The sequence below is a fragment of the Mustelus asterias genome, unplaced genomic scaffold (genome assembly GCF_964213995.1).
Source record: "Mustelus asterias unplaced genomic scaffold, sMusAst1.hap1.1 HAP1_SCAFFOLD_2993, whole genome shotgun sequence".
NCBI lineage: Eukaryota > Metazoa > Chordata > Chondrichthyes > Carcharhiniformes > Triakidae > Mustelus > Mustelus asterias.
This window is the reverse complement of record NW_027592938.1, coordinates 10,408-28,930: the sequence shown is the minus strand read 5'-3', so window position 1 is coordinate 28,930 and position 18,523 is coordinate 10,408. Positions and strand designations below refer to the sequence as shown.

Sequence of the window (18,523 nt, the reverse complement as noted above, 5' to 3'; positions counted from 1 at the left end):
CATCTTCAGCTGCTTCATCAATGACCTTCCTTCCATCATAAGGTCAGAAGTGGGAATGTTCGCCGATGATTGCACAATGTTCAGCAGCATTCACGACTCGTGAAGCAGTCCATGTTGAAGTGCAGCAAGACCTGGACAATACCCAGGCTTGGTCTGACAAGTGGCAAATAACACTCGCGCAACACATGCCTCTTGATATTCAATGGCATTACCATCACTGTCAACACCCATTGTTACCATTGACCAGAAACTGAACTGGATTAGCCATATAAACACAGTGGCTACAAGAGTAGGTCAGAGTCCCCAAAGCCTGTCCACCCTCGACAAGGCACAAGTCAGGACAGTGATGGAATACTCTCCACTTACCAAGATGAGTGCAGCTCCAACAGCATTCAAGAAGCTCAACACCATGCAGGACAAAGCAGCCCACTTAATTGGTATCCTTTCCACAAACATTCACTTCCCTACACTGATGCGCAGTGGCAGCAGTGTGTACGATCTACAAGATGCACAGCAGAAATTCACCAAGGTTCCTTAGGCAACATCTTCTATACCCATGACCACTATCATCTAGAAGGACAAGAGCAGCAGATACCTGCGGATCACCACCATCTGGACGGTCCCCTCCAAGTCACTCACCATCCTGACTTGGAAATATATCACTGTTGCTTCACACTTGCTCCTTAACAGCACTGTGGGTCTACCTACACTTTAGGGACTGCAGCAATTCAAGAAGGCAGCTCACCACCACCTTCTCAAGGGCAACTAGGTACGGGCAATAAATGCTGGCCTAGCCAGTGATGGCCACATCCTGTAAACTAATTTAAAATAAAGAAAAAGGATAGAACAAGAAGGCGTTTGTTCTTAGCCAAATGTTTATCTGATCTATTTCTGCCCAGCATGTTTTTACAGAGAAATTGTTTTCAATGGTAAAAATGTAATTAACAGAATACCACATAGTTACGGTGATGGCATAATGAGTAATCAGGATTAGGAATGCACTCTCGGATGTGATACTACAGAGTCAGTAGTAGCCTTTAAAAGGATATTGGGGGAAAAAAATGCAGCAATATGAGAAAGAGGGTTGGAGCACGATTAGTTAATTGAAAGATTCAATGGGCTGAATAGCCTCATACTGCTCTGTGATTGTATAACAGACTGGAGGAGCTGAATAATTCACTCTTGCTTCTACGTTTCAATCTGTTTGTATCAGGAATGCGACACAAACTTAAAGGAAGACATTGACTATCCCACAGTTACCACAAACCATCCACCTCCTCCCAATTTCTCTCTTCGCCTTCCAGCTGCTGAAATGAATGAAGAAGCACTCACCCCTCTACTCTCTGGCTCAGGTCTCTGGCCTTGTGGTCTTGGAGGGGTTTTCTCTCTAAAATAGTACAAAATTTAAAGGTGTTTATGAAATGTGCCAGAATGAATCCAATTGCTTCTGCTGAATTTAAGCACATAAACCCTAAACAAAAATGATGATATCCCATAAACTTTACAAATAACCTATTTAAAACAAACAAATATTGAGAAGAATGGGACTGATAAACAATAAAAACCACGGCCCTGAAGCATGGGGAGCTGTGTGAATACAGGAGAGCCCTCCAAGCATTTTCCCACAGGGCAACAAGACCCAACTAATGGGGATGGCAGTAAAATGTAGATGTTTGTAATCTTACACAGAATGAAAAGTAAAGCATTCCCCATTCTGAATTATTTGAATGAGCTGTGATGCTGACAAGACATTTATTGCGGTGGGAATTGAGTCAACTGTAGACCAAACTTTGAGAATAAGGCAGGGGAGGAGTGTGGAAATGAGTGCTAAAGGCATTTATTTAAGTTTTGATAACAGTCTGGCAAACTTCAGGATCACTTTCCTCTTGCCAAACACAAATGAGCTGTGAATGACTGCACAAAACCTGTACACAATGGGTACTAACTTATTCGTTAGTCCACATTCAGCATCCTTATCCAGCCTTTCAGCAATTTTCACCAACTATATTGCAACTATTTACACTATCAAAATAACAGGCTGCCCTTTAATCCACATTGTTATCTCTGACAGCTACCAGTTTAGAATTGCTGTAGAACCATAGAAAATTACAGCTCAGAAACAGGCCTTTTGGCCCTTCTTGTCTGTGCCGAACCATTTTTTGCCTAGTCCCACTGACCTGCACTTGGACCATATCCATCCACACCCCTCTCATCCATGAACCCGTCCAAGTTTTTCTTAAATGTTAAAAGTTACCACTTTATCCGGCAGCTCATTCCACACTCCCACCACTCTCTGTGTGAAGAAGCCCCCCCTAATATTCCCTTTAAACTTTTCTCCTTTCACCCTTAACCCATGCCCTCTGTTTTTTTTCTCCCCTAGCCTCAGTGGAAAAAGCCTGCTTGCATTCACTCTATCTATACCCATCAAAATCTTATACACCTCTATCAAATCTCCCCTCATTCTTCTACGCTCCAGGGAATAAAGTCCCAACCTATTCAATCTCTCTCTCTAACTCAGCTTCTCGAGTCCCGGCAACATCCTTGTGAACCTTCTCTGCACTGTAATGTAAACAGGACCCAAAAGTTAGAAAATATCATGGGAAGAGGTCAATCCAAACGTTAACTAACATTGGGGACATCACCTCCATTCAAAACCTGGTCAGTTCCAGAAGTGCATCACAGTTTCCAACTTCCAGACAAATGCTTATATGCCTGAAGGGTTCTCCACGTTAATTGTTTAAATGCTGTTTTCAAAACAGGTGACAGTCTGCAGGGGATCAGGATTGATGATGGAAGGCCTTCAGCTTGTCCTAATCTTGCTGGCCTCAATTCTACAAGGGAGAGATTCCTTGTAGTTCATAGGAGGCAGTGGCACAGTTGTATTGTCACTGAACTAGTTAATCCAGAGATCCAGTGCAAGCAGCACAGGTTCAAATTTCACCCCAACAGATGGTGAAATCTAAATTTAGTAAAAACCTGGAATTGAAAGTCTAATCAATGACTGTTGATTGTCATAAAAACCCATGTTGTTCACTAATGTCCTTTAGGGAAGGAAATCTGCCATCCTTACCTGGTCTGGCCTACATGTGACTCCAGAGCCACAGCAATATAGTTGACTCTCAACGGCCCTCTGGAGGGCAGTTAGGGATGGACAATAAATGCTGGTCCAGCCAGTGACACTAATGTCCCATAACATGAATTAAAAGAATCAATTAACAATCTCTCTGTGCATGCCCATCCACCTTATCTTTACTCCTCATTCCCACCAGTAAAAACAGATCAAAGCATTTTCTTTATTAATTCATGGGGTGTGGGTGTCATAGACATAGCAAATAGGAGCAGGAATAAGCCAGCCGGCCTTTCAAGCCTGCTCCACTACTGAGTGTGATTGTGGCTGATCTTCTGACTCAACACCATATTCTCACTCTCCCCATACCCTTTGACACCAAGATATCTATTTCCTTCTTAAATATATTCAGTAATTTGGCCGCCACAGCTTCTGTGGTAGAGAATTTTACAGATTCACCATCCTCTGAGTGAAGAAGTTTCTCCTCCTAAATTGCTTATTCCTCATCCTGCCACTGCAACCCCTTGGTTCTGGACCCCTAACCTCCGTGTGTCCCCCTCCCCACCCAGAGGAAACAACATCCCTGCATCCAGTCTGCCCAGCCCTGTCAGAATTTTATATATTCCAATCAGATCCCCTCTCATTCTTCTAAATTCCAGTGAGTACAAAGCCCAGTTGTCACAATCTCACCATTTTAGGAATTAGTCTTGTGAACCTTCACTGCATTGCCTCTATGGCAAGTATATCCTTTCTAAAGCAAAAGACCAAAACTGCACATGATGCCCAAGGTGTGATTTCACCAGAGCCCTGCCCAGCTGCAGTAAGACCAAAGATGTGCGGGTTAGGTTGATTGGCCAGGTTAAAAATTGCCCCTTAGAGTCCTGGGATGCATAGGTTAGAGGGATTAGCGGGTAAATATGTGGGGGTAGGGCCTGGGTGGGATTGTGGTCAGTGCAGACTCGATGGGCCGAATGGCCTCCTTCTGCACTGTAGGGTTTCTATGATTCTATGAAGACATTCTTTGCTCCTTCACTCAAGTCCTCTTGCAATAAAGGCCAACATGGCGTTTGTCCTCCTAACTGCCTGCTATACCTGCACGCTTGTTTTCAGTGACTGATGTACAAGGACACCCAGGTCCTTTTGTATATCAACATTTATCAATCTATCACTATTTAAATAACGCTCTGCCATTCTGTTTCTCCATCCAGAGAGAATAATTTCACATTTATACTGCATCTGCCATATATTTGCCCACTCATTCAACTTGTCTGAATGACCTTGAAGCCCCTCAACATCCTCCTCACCACTCACCTCACCAAGTTTGGTGTTGTCAACAAACTTGGAAATATTACCTTTGGTCTCTTATCCAAAACATTGAGGTCGCTGGCTGGGCCCATCGCTAATTGCCCTAGAAATGAGTGGCTTGCTGGCTATTTTCAGAGGGCATTTAAGAGTCATTGGATGGCACGGTAGCACAGTGGTTAGCATTGCTGCTTCACAGCTCCAGGGACCTGGGTTCGATTCCCAGCTTGGGTCACTGTCTGTGTGGAGTTTGCATATTCTCCTCGTGTCTGCGTGGGTTTCCTCCGGGTGCTCCAGTTTCCTCCCACAGTCCAAAGATGTGCGGGTTAGGTTGATTGGCCATGCTAAAAATTGCCCCTTAGAGTCCTGAGATGCGTAGGTTAGAGGGATTAGTGGGTAAATATGTAGGGATATGGGGGTAGGGCCTGGTTGGGATTGTGGTCGGTGCATACTCGATGGGCCGAATGGCCTCCTTCTGCACTGTAGGGTTTCTATGGTTTCAACCACATTGCTGTGGGTCTGGAATCACAAGTCGGCCAGAACAGGTAAGGACAGCCTTCCCTAAAAGACATTAGTGAACCAGATGGATTTTTAAGGACAATGAACAATGATTTCATGATCTTCATTAGACTCAATCCAAAATTTTTATTGAATTCAAATTTCACCATCGGCTCTGTTGGAATTTGAACTCAGGTCCCTGGAGCATGACCCTGCATATCTCTAGATTACTAATCCAGTGACAATATCACTAAACCACTATCTTCCTAAACTGACATGCACAGTTCATATGTCTGAAAGCACCCTGTGGAATGTGATCTGCATTTGAAAAATTAATGCATAGCATCATGATTCAATTTACAAATGGCAATTCCAACTGTTTAAGTACTGAGCCCAGGTTCCAGTCTACTGCTTGTTGAATCCTCTCCAAAATCACATAGCAGGACATTAGCTTCACCAAATAAAACTGTCTTAAGTTACACGAAAAACGTCTTGACAGAATATGGTAGCATTCCAGCTACCCACTGAACGGGAGCACTGAAAAGATTGTATTTAAAAGGGGAGATTCTCATTTCATTGCGTCTATCAAACAAACAAAAAATACAAATATCAGAGGTTTTCAATTAGTGACTTCTCCTATATTTGAAGTGAGATTAATAAAATTATCATTTACATTGAGAATCGAATTAAAATACTTCATCTTTCCTGAAGCACATCACTCACAAGTCAAATCATTAATATCACAAAAAATAAAGAGAAATGCCATTCAGCCTCGGCGATGTTCCATATAAATGCACAACTTGTACCGTATTCACCAATTACAAATTAATGAATGACCCTCTCCCCAGTCCCCTTCTTGCTTATCAGGATGGATCGGAGTTGACGTGGTGTTGTTTCATTGATTGTCTCACCTTGGATCCTGCTGACCTGTACTTCCTCTTCCATAAAGGGGAATGACTTTGTCTCGACTGATGCCTGCTTTGCAAACAGGGCAAACCTGTCTGTTGGGTCTGGTCTCTAACCACTGTCAGAATATAAACATCACAGGCTTTCAGTTAGTGATAACCGCACCCCAAATAAAAGAGACAAAGAATATAATGGTTCCAGTTCAACATAGTTCAAGAGAAACTAAAGAACACAAGAGGACATTTTTGCAGTACAAATATAATGGCTTCTAGGTAGTTTAATGGAGGCATAAGCCTGAGTGCAAAGATGCTTTTATTGAATCTCACCTGTCCAATAAGGGTGACCCCTCATTTTAAAACAGTTGTGGGCTCACCCACTAGAGGATACATGCTTTCAATGTCCACCTTGTCAACATCATTCAAGATCTTATATACTTCACTGAAGTCACTTCTCACTCTTCTAAACTCTTGTGCAAACATGCCCTGCCTTTCATGAGACAACCTGTTCATTCCAAGTATTCTGGTAAACCTCTTCTAGAATGCCCCCAACGCATTTACATATTTTTTTAATGAAGAGACCAAAACTGCAGTGTTCAAGGTGCAGTCTCACCAATGTCCTGCATAAATGAGGCATAGCATCCTTACTTTTATGTTCAACTCCTCTTGTAATAAAGGATAGCATTCCATTAGCCTTCTTGATTACATGTTGTACCTGCACACTAACCTTTTATATTTACTGAACCTATATCCCTTTGTATCGCAGCATTCTGCAATCGTTCTCCATTTAGCTCATACTGTTTCTTCATTCTTCCCACCAAAATGAACAATTTCACACTTTGCCACTCCATCTGCAAGATTTTTGTCCACTCACTCAATCTATCTATATCCATCTGCAAACTTCAACTGTCTTCTTCACAGCATACTTTCCTATCCATCTTTGCACTGTCTGCAAATTTAGCTACCACCGCTCCTCTCATCTCAGTCATTGGTGTAAATTATAAAAACATTGAGGCTCCAGACAGCACAGACCCCTGCGGGACTCCACTCATCACATCTAGTCAATTAGACAAAGATCCATTTCTGCATATTCTGTTTCGTGACAGCCAATCTTCAATCCAACTAATACCAACTAATACCCCCGATACCATGAGCTTTTATTTTCTGATTAATCTTTGATGTGGCACTGTATCAAATGTTTTCTGGAAATCCAAGTACAATATGTCTTTGATTGGATTTGATTTATCATCACATGTATTGGTATACAGTATTGTTTCTTGCGCGCTATACAAAGCATACTGTTCATAAAGTACATAGGGGAGAAGGAAAGGAGTGGGTGCAGAATGTAGTGTTAAATAGGGCATTATTAGAGTTTGTAAGAGTACAGTTTTAAAAGCACAGAGCGAGAGTAAAAGATAGAATTAAAAGGCATGCTGGGGGACAGCTTGCAAGAAGTCACCAAGCTCCGGCATCATCTTGTACATCTACAGGCTCCCTTCTAACCACAGCACATGTTAACAAGAATGTTTCAAAGAATTCTTCATTTTCTTTTAATTAATTCGTGGGATATGGGAGTCACTGGCTGGGCCAGCATTTGTAGTCTGTCTCTGATTGCACTGGAACTGAGTGGCTTGCTTGGCCATTTGTCACTAAATGTTAGGATGCTTAGTAAAGTGTTTTTATTCCCCACAAGTAAAATCCATCTGCCATCTATTCTGTAAACCATTTCTGGGAAGCAACTAAGAATCATCGAATCCCTACAATGCAGAAGAAGGCCATTCAGCCCGAGTCTGCGCCGACTCTCCGACAAGAGTATCTTTCCCAGGCTCACCTGCCCCACCATAACTGTAACCCCATGCATTTTCCTCACTAATCCCCCTAACCTACACATCTTGGAACACTAAGCGGCAATTTACCATGGCCAATCCACCTAAGCTGCACATCACAATGGGAAGAAACTAGGAGGAAACCCACACAGACACAGGGAGAATTGGCAAACTCCACACAGGGTCAACTAAGGCTGGAATCGAACCTGGGTCACTGGCACTGTGAGGTAAAAGTGCTAACCACTGTGGGTGTTGGATAGTCAGAAGCTTTTTTCCCAGGGTGGAAGAGTCAATTACTCGGGGGCATAGGTTTAAGATGCGAGGGGCAAGGTTTAAAGGAGATGTATGAGGCAAGTTTATTTTTACACAGAGTGGGTGCCTGGAACTCACTGCCGGGGGAGATAGACGAAGCAGATATGATAATGACTTTTAAGGGCAAGTGACAAATAAATGAAGAGGAAGGGAATAAAGGGATATGGTCCCCAGGAGGGTAGGAGTTTTAGTTCAGTCGGGCAGCATGGTCGGTGCAGGCTTGGAGGGTTGAAAGGCCTGTTCCTGTGCTATAATTTTCTTTGTTCTTTGCAATTAGTAGTCAGAGTGCTGTGATCTTGGAAGCAGTTTAGACACAGAGGGTGTTCAAGAAGCAGTAGCAAAGAACGAGATGAGAAGCCATCCCAGGAAACAGCTCAGCTAGAGAAGGAGTGCTGAAACAAAAATTAGTTTGTCCAAAGGTCTTTCCTGAACTGAAGACCATTCCCATGTCCTGGTCACTTAGGCTGTGCGGTGTGGTAATCACTGGCTAGATTTAACCAATTGGTTTATGGCTGTTGGTTGGGAAAAAGGGTCTCAACAGAGTTTAGGATTATGGGAGAAACAGATATTTTTGGGTTTTCAGTCTTTGAGGGCCTAAATGCTCAGTTAATTTGCTGAAATATATAACACAAATATATCTTTGCGTTATCTTTCTTCTAGTTAATTAATACTTGTCTTTATTTGTTTAGCGAAAGTGGGTCTGAGTTCTCAGTGTTTCTGCAAACATTTCACATTAATATCCAAAAATAAAAACACCACATGAAACCCATGTTTGAGCTTGGAACACTCCCACACGTAACGTCAGTGGGGTTTTGTAATATAGAAAATTGGGGGCTCTTGGATCAGGATATTTTAAAAAGCATAATTCTTTTGGTGTAGAAAATTTGACTTATAAAAGTAACGAGTATGAGAAACGTGGAAAGCAAGTGAAAATGTATTTTTCAAAGTAAAAGACTGCAGAACAAATGGCTCACTCTAGTCCATACTTAATTGGAAGAGGATAACATAACCGCGGCAAAATTGAAAAACATGCCTAATGCTAAGCTGTTACAATTGGCAGGGAAATTGGAGCTAAGTTCACTAATACTGTTAAAGAAATCCAAGATTGTGGAAAGACGAGCAGAGCACTTAAACATACCACAGACATCCAGCAAAACCCACTTCTCTAAAAAACAACATGAGGCAGTAGAATTAGCAGGCATTCAGGAGTTGCAGGAAATGCAGGAAATGCAGTAGTTCGCAATTGCAGAAAAAGAAAACAAGACAGAGAATTTGAGCTCAGAATGCAACAAGTCAAAGTAGAGACACTACAGCAAGGTGAGGGGGAAAGCAGCTCTACACATGAACTTAATGGGAACAATTTTTAAATTTGTATAGGTACTTCCAAAATTTGAGGAACATGATGTAGAAGCACTCTTTATATCTTTTGAAAAGGTAGCTAAAAAAATAAGATGGTGACAAGAGAATTAGACAATCCCCTTGCTGAGTAAATTTGTAGGTTATATATGCATCTTTGGAGGGGGGGTAGATTGAAGGACAATGAGACTGTCAAAAGAGTTGCCCTTCGTGCATATGGAGAACTGGCTTGGTCACAGAAGACAGAGGGTGGTAGTGGAAGGGTCTTTTTCCGGCTGGAGGCCTGTGACTAGTGGTGTTCCACAGGGCTCTGTATTGGGACCTCTGCTGTTTGTGATTTATATAAATGATCTGGAAGAAGGTGTAACTGGGGTGATCAGTAAGTTTGCGGACGACACAAAATTGGCAGGACTTGCAGATAGTGAGGAGCATTGTCAGAAGCTACAGAAGGATATAGATAGGCTGGAAATTTGGGCAAAGAAATGGCAGATGGAGTTCAATCCTGATAAATGCGAAGTGATGCATTTTGGTAGAAATAATGTAGGGAGGAGCTATATGATAAATGGCAGAACCATAAAGGGTGTAGATACGCAGAGGGACCTGGGTGTGCAAGTCCACAGATCCTTGAAAGTGACGTCACAGGTGGAGAAGGTGGTGAAGAAGGCATATGGCATGCTTCCCTTTATAGGACGGGGCATAGAGTATAAAAGTTGGGGTCTGATGTTGCAGATGTATAGAACGTTGGTTCGGCCGCATCTGGAATACTGCGTCCAGTTCTGGTCGCCACACTACCAGAAGGACATGGAGGCTTTGGAGAGAGTACAGAGGAGGTTTACCAGGATGTTACCTGGTATGGAGGGGCTTAGTTATGAGGAGAGATTGGGTAAACTGGGGTTGTTCTCCCTGGAAAGACGGAGGATGAGGGGAGACTTAATAGAGGTGTATAAAATTATGAAAGGCATAGATAGGGTGAACGGTGGGAAGCTTTTCCCCAGGTCGGTGGTGATGTTCACGAGGGGTCATAGGTTCAAGGTGAAGGGGGGGAGGTTTAACACAGATATCAGACGGACATATTTTACACAGAGGGTGGTGGGGGCCTGGAATGCGCTGCCAGGCAAGGTGGTGGAGGCGGACACATTGGGAACGTTTAAGACTTATCTAGACAGCCAAATGAACGGAGTGGGAATGGAGGGATACAAAAGAATGGTCTAGTTTGGACCAGGGAGCGGCGCGGGCTTGGAGGGCCGAAGGGCCTGTTCCTGTGCTGTATTGTTCTTTGTTTTGTTCTTTGAGGCATATAGACAGAAATTTCAAAACACAAGTAAACAGCCTGGGCAAACTCATCTTGAATTAGCAAGATTAAAGGAAAACAATTTTCATCGTTGGATACAAGCTTGCTTGAAATGTTTGAAACCCATAGAGAGGTGATGGTTTTAAAAGAGTTTAAAAATTCAATTTCTTTGTTCCTCCACATGCATCCTAACAATCAAAGAGTCAGACTGTGAGACAGGCAGCAGAGCTAAATGTGATTACAAACTGGTCCACAGAAGCAAACCTTTTAAATCAGAAGAAGACAGAAAACAGGAAGGAGTGAGAAAAGACAGTCAAGGAAAAGGGGAGTGGCTGAAACTCTCAAAGTTTTCACTATCACAGAGAAAAGACAGTGCTAAAGAGGTTTCTTCGGAAAGAGGTCAAGAGGGTTAGATGTCATAATTGCAATAAACTGGGCCACCTGAAATCAGAATGCTGGTTATTAAGGGGAAAGCTGATTGGAGTTATCAATTTTAAGAAGTGAAAAATGAAACCAGAGAATGGAGAACAAGAAAAGCAGGTTGAATTTATGCATAGAGTGAGCAAGCTGAGTTTCTGGTCAATGGTAGCACGAAGAATGTTGACAGTGGGGTTCAGTGATGGCAACACCATGGAATGCCAAGGAGTGGTGGTTAGAGTGTCTCTTATTAGTGATGGTCATGGCATAGCATTTGTGTGGTGCGAATGTTACTTGCCAGTTGTCAGCCCAAGCCCCATATTGTCCAGATCTTGTTGCATTTGAACATGAACTGCTTCAGTATTTGAGAAGTTGCAAATGGTGCTGAATATTGTGCAATTAATTTTGTGGGATAAAGATATTTGTTGTCCTGAAGGGATGCTAAAAAAAAAGTTCTGATTACAAGCATTCATGGGGGAAACGGTAAAATCCCACTCATGAAGGTAACTTAAGGATCATTTGATTTATTATTGTCACATGTATTAGCATACAATGAAAAGTATTGTTCTTGCGCGCTATACATTCAAAGCATGCCGTACATAGAAAAGGAAACAGAGTGTAGAATGTAGTGTTACAGTCATAGCTAGCGTGCAGAGAATGATCAACATAATGCGAGGTAGGTCCATTCAAAAGTCTGACAGCAGCAGGGAAGAAGCTGTTCTCGAGTCGGGGTTGGTACGTGACATCAGACTTTTGTATCTTTTTCCCGACGGAAGAAAGTGGAAGAGAGAATGTCTGGGGTGCGTGGGGTCCTTAATTATGCTAGTTGCTTTCCCAAGGCAGCGGGGAGTGTAGACAGAGTCAATGGATGGGAGGGGGTGCATCTACAGAAACTGGTGAGAGTCGGAGCTGACATGCCAAATTTCCTTCATCTTCTGAGAAAGTACAGGCATCGGTGGGCTTTCTTAACTATAGTGTCAGACAGGTAATTGCAGGATTGGTTGAGAAATTACCTATTGCAGGGATTCATTCTATTTTGGGGAGTGATGTGGCAGGATCACAGGTAGTGGTGATATGCACGGTAGCTGAACAGCCTATATACAACCTAGCTACAAAGTCCTTACAAAAATAATTTCCTGGAATGCTCTCAGATTATGTACTGACGAGATCACAGGCACAAAGTTAAATAGGAGCAAGATAAAACAAACCAGACTGCAGGGGGGAGCAAGTGAAGATAAAGAGACAGATATGTTTACTTCAAACAGATTACTGTCGCTCAGTCAAAAACAGTCCAAATTACACCAAATTCATCAAGCAGCCTATTCAACGCCGGAAGCACAGTGCATTCCTGAATGTTATTTCAAGGATAAAGTCCTGATGAGAAAGTAAAGACCAGCACAGGTGAGTGCAAATGACACATGGGTACAAGAACATCAGATTACACTACCTCCTGAATACAGAAAACAGATTCTAAGAATAGCTCATGAGATACCATTTGGGGATAAGGAAAACCAAAACCAAAGCTAGATTACACAGATGTAGCTATTTCTGCCAAGTGGTGTGGAAACCACAAGATGTAATTAAACCAGTGCCTTTCATCCCTATTAAATTTAAAAGAAATTAAACAGCTTTTGAAGAACCTTTTTTTCATGATTGTTTGGGCCCCTTATCAAAACAAACACACTACAAATCAATATTTGTTGACGATCATGGATATAGCAATTAGATTTCCTGAAGTCATCCCACTCAGAAGTATTTCAGCCAAGAAAGTGGCAGAGGAATTGATCAAATCTTTTACCCAATATGGCTTACCAAAAGAAATCCAGTCTGATCGGGATCAAATTTCACGTCAAAATTATTTAAAGGGGACAATTTAGAGATAAAGCAATATAGTTTATTGGATTTATGGAGTTGGGGTGGAAACTAAAGGCCAAGACTGACAGAGTGGTTATCTCTGGACTCTTGCCTGTACCACGGGATAGTTTAGAGAGGAATAGGGAGAGGGAAGGTTTGAATTCATGGCTGAGGGGATGGTGCAGGAGGGAGGGGTTCAGGTACTTAAGCAATTGGGGCTCGTACTGGGGAAGGTGTGACCTCTATGAGAAGGATGGTCTACACCTTAATCAGAAGGGGACCAATATCCTGGGGGGTAAATTTGCTAAGGCCATGCAGGGAGGTTTAAACTGATTCGGGGGGGGGGAGGGATCCTGAGTAGTGGGGCTGAAAGTGAGGGATGCATGGATGGGGACTGCAATGCACGGCATTGCAGAGGTGGGGTGGAGCAGGGTTTGAAATGTGTATACTTCAATGCCAGGAGTATTCGCAATAAAGTGGGTGAACTTGCAGCGTGGATCAGTACCTGGGACTTCGATGTTGTGGCTATTTCAGAGACATGGATAGAGCAGGGGCAGGAATGGATGCTGCAGGTCCCGGGGTTCAAATGTTTTAGTCGAAGTAGGGAAGGAGGTAGAAGAGGGGGAGGGGTAGCATTATTGGTCAGAGATTGTATCACAGTGTCAGAGAGGAGGTTTGATGAGGACTTATCTGTTGAGGTAGTATGGGCGGAGATTAGAAATAGGAGAGGAGAGGTCACCCTGTTGGGAGTCTTTTATAGACCTCCTAAAAGTTCTAGAGAGGTTGAGGAAAGGATTGCGGAGTCAATCCTGCTTAGGAGTGAAAGTAATAGGGCAATTGTTATGGGGGATTTTAACTTGACTAATATTGACTGGAATTGTTATAGCTCTAGCTCGTTAGAGGGGTCAGTTTTTGTTCAAAGCGTGCAGGAAGGTTTTTTGACTCAGTATGTAGACAGGCCAACTAGAGGTGAGGCTATATTGGATCTGGTGCTGGGAAATGAGCCAGACCAGGTGCTAGACTTGGAAGTTGGTGTGCATTTTGGTGATAGTGACCACAATTCGGTTACGTTCACCTTAGTGATGGAAAGGGATAGGCATGAACCTCGGGCCAGTGGTTTTAGCTGGGGGAAGGGTAATTATGAGGCTATTAGGAGAGAATTAGGAAACATAGGTTGGACTAGGAGATTACAGGGACTGGGAACGTCCGACATGTGGAGTTTTTTCAAGGAGCAGCTACTGCGAGTCTGTGATAGGTATGTCCCTGTCAGGCAAGGAGGAATTGGTAGGGCTAGGGAACCGTGGTGCACCAAAAAAGTTTCTTTGTTGGTTAAAAAGAAAAAGGAGGCTTATGTTCGGATGAGACGTGAGCACTCGGGTAGTGCACTAGAAAGCTTTAGATTGGCTAAGAGGGAGTTGAAGAGCGAGCTTAGAAGGGCTAAAAGGGGACATGAGAAGACTTTGGCGGATAGGGTTAAAGAGAATCCTAAGGCGTTCTATAGGTATGTCAAGAACAGAAGGTTGGTTAGGGCAAGTTTAGGGCCAGTTATAGATGGCAGAGGGAAGTTATGTGTGGAACCGGAGGAGATTGGTGAAGCATTGAACCAATATTTCTCTTCGGTGTTCACGCAAGGGGACATGAATATAGCTGAGGAGGACACTGGGTTGCAAGGGAGTAGAATAGACAGTATTACAGTTGATAAGGAGGATGTGCAGGATATTCTGGAGGGTCTGAAAATAGATAAATCCCCTGGTCCGGATGGGATTTATCCAAGGATTCTCTGGGAGGCAAGAGAAGTGATTGCAGAGCCTCTGGCTCTGATCTTCAGGTCGTCGTTGGCCTCTGGTATAGTACCAGAAGATTGGAGGTTAGCGAATGTTGTCCCATTGTTTAAGAAGGGGAACAGAGACTTCCCCGGGAATTATAGACCGGTGAGTCTCACTTCTGTTGTCGGCAAGATGTTGGAAAAAATTATAAGGGATAGGATTTATAGTTATTTGGAGAGTAATGAATTGATAGGTGATAGTCAGCATGGTTTTGTGGCAGGTAGGTCGTGCCTTACTAACCTTATTGAGTTTTTTGAGAAAGTGACCAAGGAGGTGGATGGGGGCAAGGCAGTGGACGTGGTATATATGGATTTTAGTAAGGCGTTTGATAAGGTTCACCATGGTAGGCTTCTGCAGAAAATGCAGATGTATGGGATTGGGGGTGATCTAGGAAATTGGATCAGGAATTGGCTAGCGGATAGGAAACAGAGGGTGGTGGTTGATAGTAAATATTCATCATGGAGTGCGGTTACAAGTGGTGTACCTCAGGGATCTGTTTTGGGGCCACTGCTGTTTGTAATATTTATTAATGATCTGGATGAGGGTATAGTTGGGTGGATTAGCAAATTTGCTGATGACACCAAAGTCGGTGGTGTGGTAGACAGTGAGGAAGGGTGTCGTAGTTTGCAGGAAGACTTAGACAGGTTGCAAAGTTGGGCCGAGAGGTGGCGGATGGAGTTTAATGCGGAGAAGTGTGAGGTAATTCACTTTGGTAGGAATAACAGATGTGTTGAGTATAGGGCTAACGGGAGGACTTTGAATAGTGTGGAGGAGCAGAGGGATCTAGGTGTATGTGTGCATAGATCCCTGAAAGTTGGGAATCAAGTAGATAAGGTTGTTAAGAAGGCATATGGTGTCTTGGCGTTTATTGGTAGGGGGATTGAATTTAGGAGTCGTAGCGTTATGTTGCAACTGTACACAACTCTGGTGCGGCCGCACTTGGAGTACTGTGTGCAGTTCTGGTCCCCACATTACAGGAAGGATGTGGAGGCTTTGGAGAGGGTGCAGAGGAGGTTTACCAGGATGTTGCCTGGTATGGAGGGGAGATCCTATGAGGAGAGGCTGAGGGATTTGGGATTGTTTTCGCTGGAAAGGCGGCGGCTAAGAGGGGATCTTATTGAAACATATAAGATGATTAGAGGTTTAGATAGGGTGGATAGTGATAGCCTTTTTCCTCTGATGGAGAAATCCAGCACGAGGGGGCATGGCTTTAAATTGAGGGGGGGTAGTTATAGAACCGATGTCAGGGGTAGGTTCTTTACCCAGAGGGTGGTGAGGGATTGGAATGCCCTGCCAGCATCAGTAGTAAATGCGCCTAGTTTGGGGGCGTTTAAGAGATCCGTAGATAGGTTCATGGACGAAAAGAAATTGGTTTAGGTTGGAGGGTCACAGTTTTTTTTTAACTGGTCGGTGCAACATCGTGGGCCGAAGGGCCTGTTCTGCGCTGTAATGTTCTATGTTCTATGTTCTATGTTTGTCAACTCATCATCCAGAGCCACAGGGCGTATTAGAGAGATGGCATCAAACTCAGAGAGAGTGTTAACTGAAGCAACTGAACACATTTACATTTATCCTGGAAGAGTTACAGGCCAGAAGCATTTCATCTGTCTGAAATCATAAATTACAGTAAATGAGTCGTCAACTTCAAGCATGTCATCTTTGGATGCCAAGGCTGGAGAGATTCAAGTTGTGGAGCAATTATGGCCATAGCTGTCCGAGAAGCTTCAATAATTAGTTCATCACGAGGCGGAGAGCCATGGGAAGTATCCTATAATTGTAGAGCTTCAACATGAAGAGATGCCGTGCCACAGGCTTCAGAGTGCAATAAACTTCTCACTTTTTCACCATCCACACCAGTTTTACTGTTGTTATTTTGTCTTAAACATGGTCCAAGGGGGAGGAAAAATACATGTTCGACACAAGTTAAAATGCCATCACAAACTAGTGTGATCAGCCATTTTATTTTATTTTGCAAGGTTAAGACAAGTTTTATGCATGGTTCTATGGTGAACTGCAAGGTAATGAAAAACAGGATGAGGTGCACATCTATCTCACTTCAGTATTTTATCTTTTTTTTAAAAAACAGGAATTCAGGAGCTTCATGGAGCTAATGGTTAAACAAATCGCTTGAACATAGGTCTTTGTTAACAAGGTTTGTGTTGCGTACATTTTACTGTGATATTTTGACAGTTTAAGGACTTTCTCAAGAGCTGGATGATATCCAGGAGAGACACATAGTTTTGGTACCAGTATTACAGAGTCAAGTTTTATGAGAATAATAATATATATACCTACATTCTCTTTCTCTACACCCTAACTATGACTGTAACACGACATTCTGCACTCTCTCATTTCCTTCTCTATGAACTGTATGCTTTGTCTGTGTAGCGAGCAAGAAACAATACTTTTCACTGTGGACTAATAACTGTGACAATAATAAATCAAACACCTATATATATTCAATAGAACCTCAAGCCTAAGTTAACAACACTATACGTGCACGAAAGTAGAAAAATCTTCAAGGTCTTCAAACGTTTCTCCCCAGCGTTGGTGAGCGAAGTGAATTCACTACATTGGGTGAAAAGTGAAGAGTTTAGCAACTCGAAAAAGCAAACAAAAAGCGAAAAATGAAACAAAAGAAACAACCATTGAAACGTGTGAAGTCTGTGATGAACTGAAGTCACCATTAACCTGTGGGAGTTACAGATTTCTGGGATAGGGTAGCGGGATTGGGCAGGAGGAGGTGCTTCACTCCTCTCCATGACTGTCAAGCACATGTGTACTTTTTACACATGTGCGAACATAACAATTAAATTAGGCCAAGGTGTTACTGTTTTGCATTTGTGCATACTTTGGTGCCTTTTCAGACTCGGTGCAGACTCGATGGGCCAAAGGCCTCTTTCTGCACTGTACGACTTCTATGGCTCTATAAATTGCATGGGGCAATTCTAGGAAGGAACTTAAGAGGGAAATTACAAGAGCAAGAAGGGGTCATGAGAAGGCCTTGGCAGACAGGATAAAGGAAAACTCCAAGGCATTCTACAAGTATGTTAAGAGCAAGAAGATAAGATCTGAAGGAGTAGGACCTATCAAATGCAACGGTGGGAAAGCCTGTATAGAACCGGTAGAAATAGCAGAGGTACTCAATGAATACTTTGCTTCAGTATTCACAGTGGAAAAGGATCTTGGTAGTTGCAGTGCAGACTTGCAGTGGACTGAGAAGATTGAGCATGTGGACATTAGGGGAGAGGATGTGTTGGAGCTTTTGTAAAGCATCAAGTTAGATAAATCGCCGGGACTGGATGGGATGTACCCCAGGTTACTGTTGGGAGGCGAGAGAAGCGATTGTTGAGCCTCTGGCGACGATCTTTGCGTCATCAATGGAGACGGGAGAGGATTGCGGATAGAACATAGAACAGTACAGCACAGAACAGGCCCTTCGGCCCACGATGTTGTGCCGAGCTTTGTCTGAAACCCAGATCAAGCTATTTCCTCCCTCTCATCCCAAAGTACTCCATGTGCCTATCCAATAGCTTCTTAAATGTTCCGAAAGTTTCTGACTCCACTATCACTGCAGGCAGTCCATTCCACACCCCAACCACTCTCTGAGTAAAAAACCTACCTCGGACATCCTTCCTATATCTCCCACCATGAACCCTATAGTTATGCCCCCTAGTTACCACTCCATTCACCCGAGGAAATAGTCTTTGAACGTTCACTCTATCTATCCCCCTCATCATCTTATAAACCTCTATCAAGTCTCCTCTCAACCTCCTCCGCTCCAAAGAGAAAAGCCCAAGTTCCCTCAACCTTTCCTCATAAGACCTACCCTCCAAACCAGGCAGCATCCTGGTAAATCTCCTTTGCACTCT

The 18,523-nt window shown here is 43.1% G+C and overlaps 1 protein-coding gene across 1 annotated transcript in view; it reads right to left on the bottom strand.

Moving 5' to 3' along the window:
• The window catches only part of LOC144490188 (E3 ubiquitin-protein ligase RNF185), a gene marked incomplete at its 5' end in the record, with an annotated part of 29,732 nt that extends 12,544 nt beyond the window's left edge, over positions 1-17,188 (bottom strand). The window contains 3 exons of the mRNA XM_078207991.1: positions 1,333-1,387; positions 5,779-5,891; positions 17,148-17,188. Coding sequence (XP_078064117.1) covers positions 1,333-1,387; positions 5,779-5,891; positions 17,148-17,188 — 209 coding nt within the window. The remainder of the gene's footprint in view (positions 1-1,332; positions 1,388-5,778; positions 5,892-17,147) is intronic.
• Positions 17,189-18,523: the final 1,335 nt, after the last annotated feature.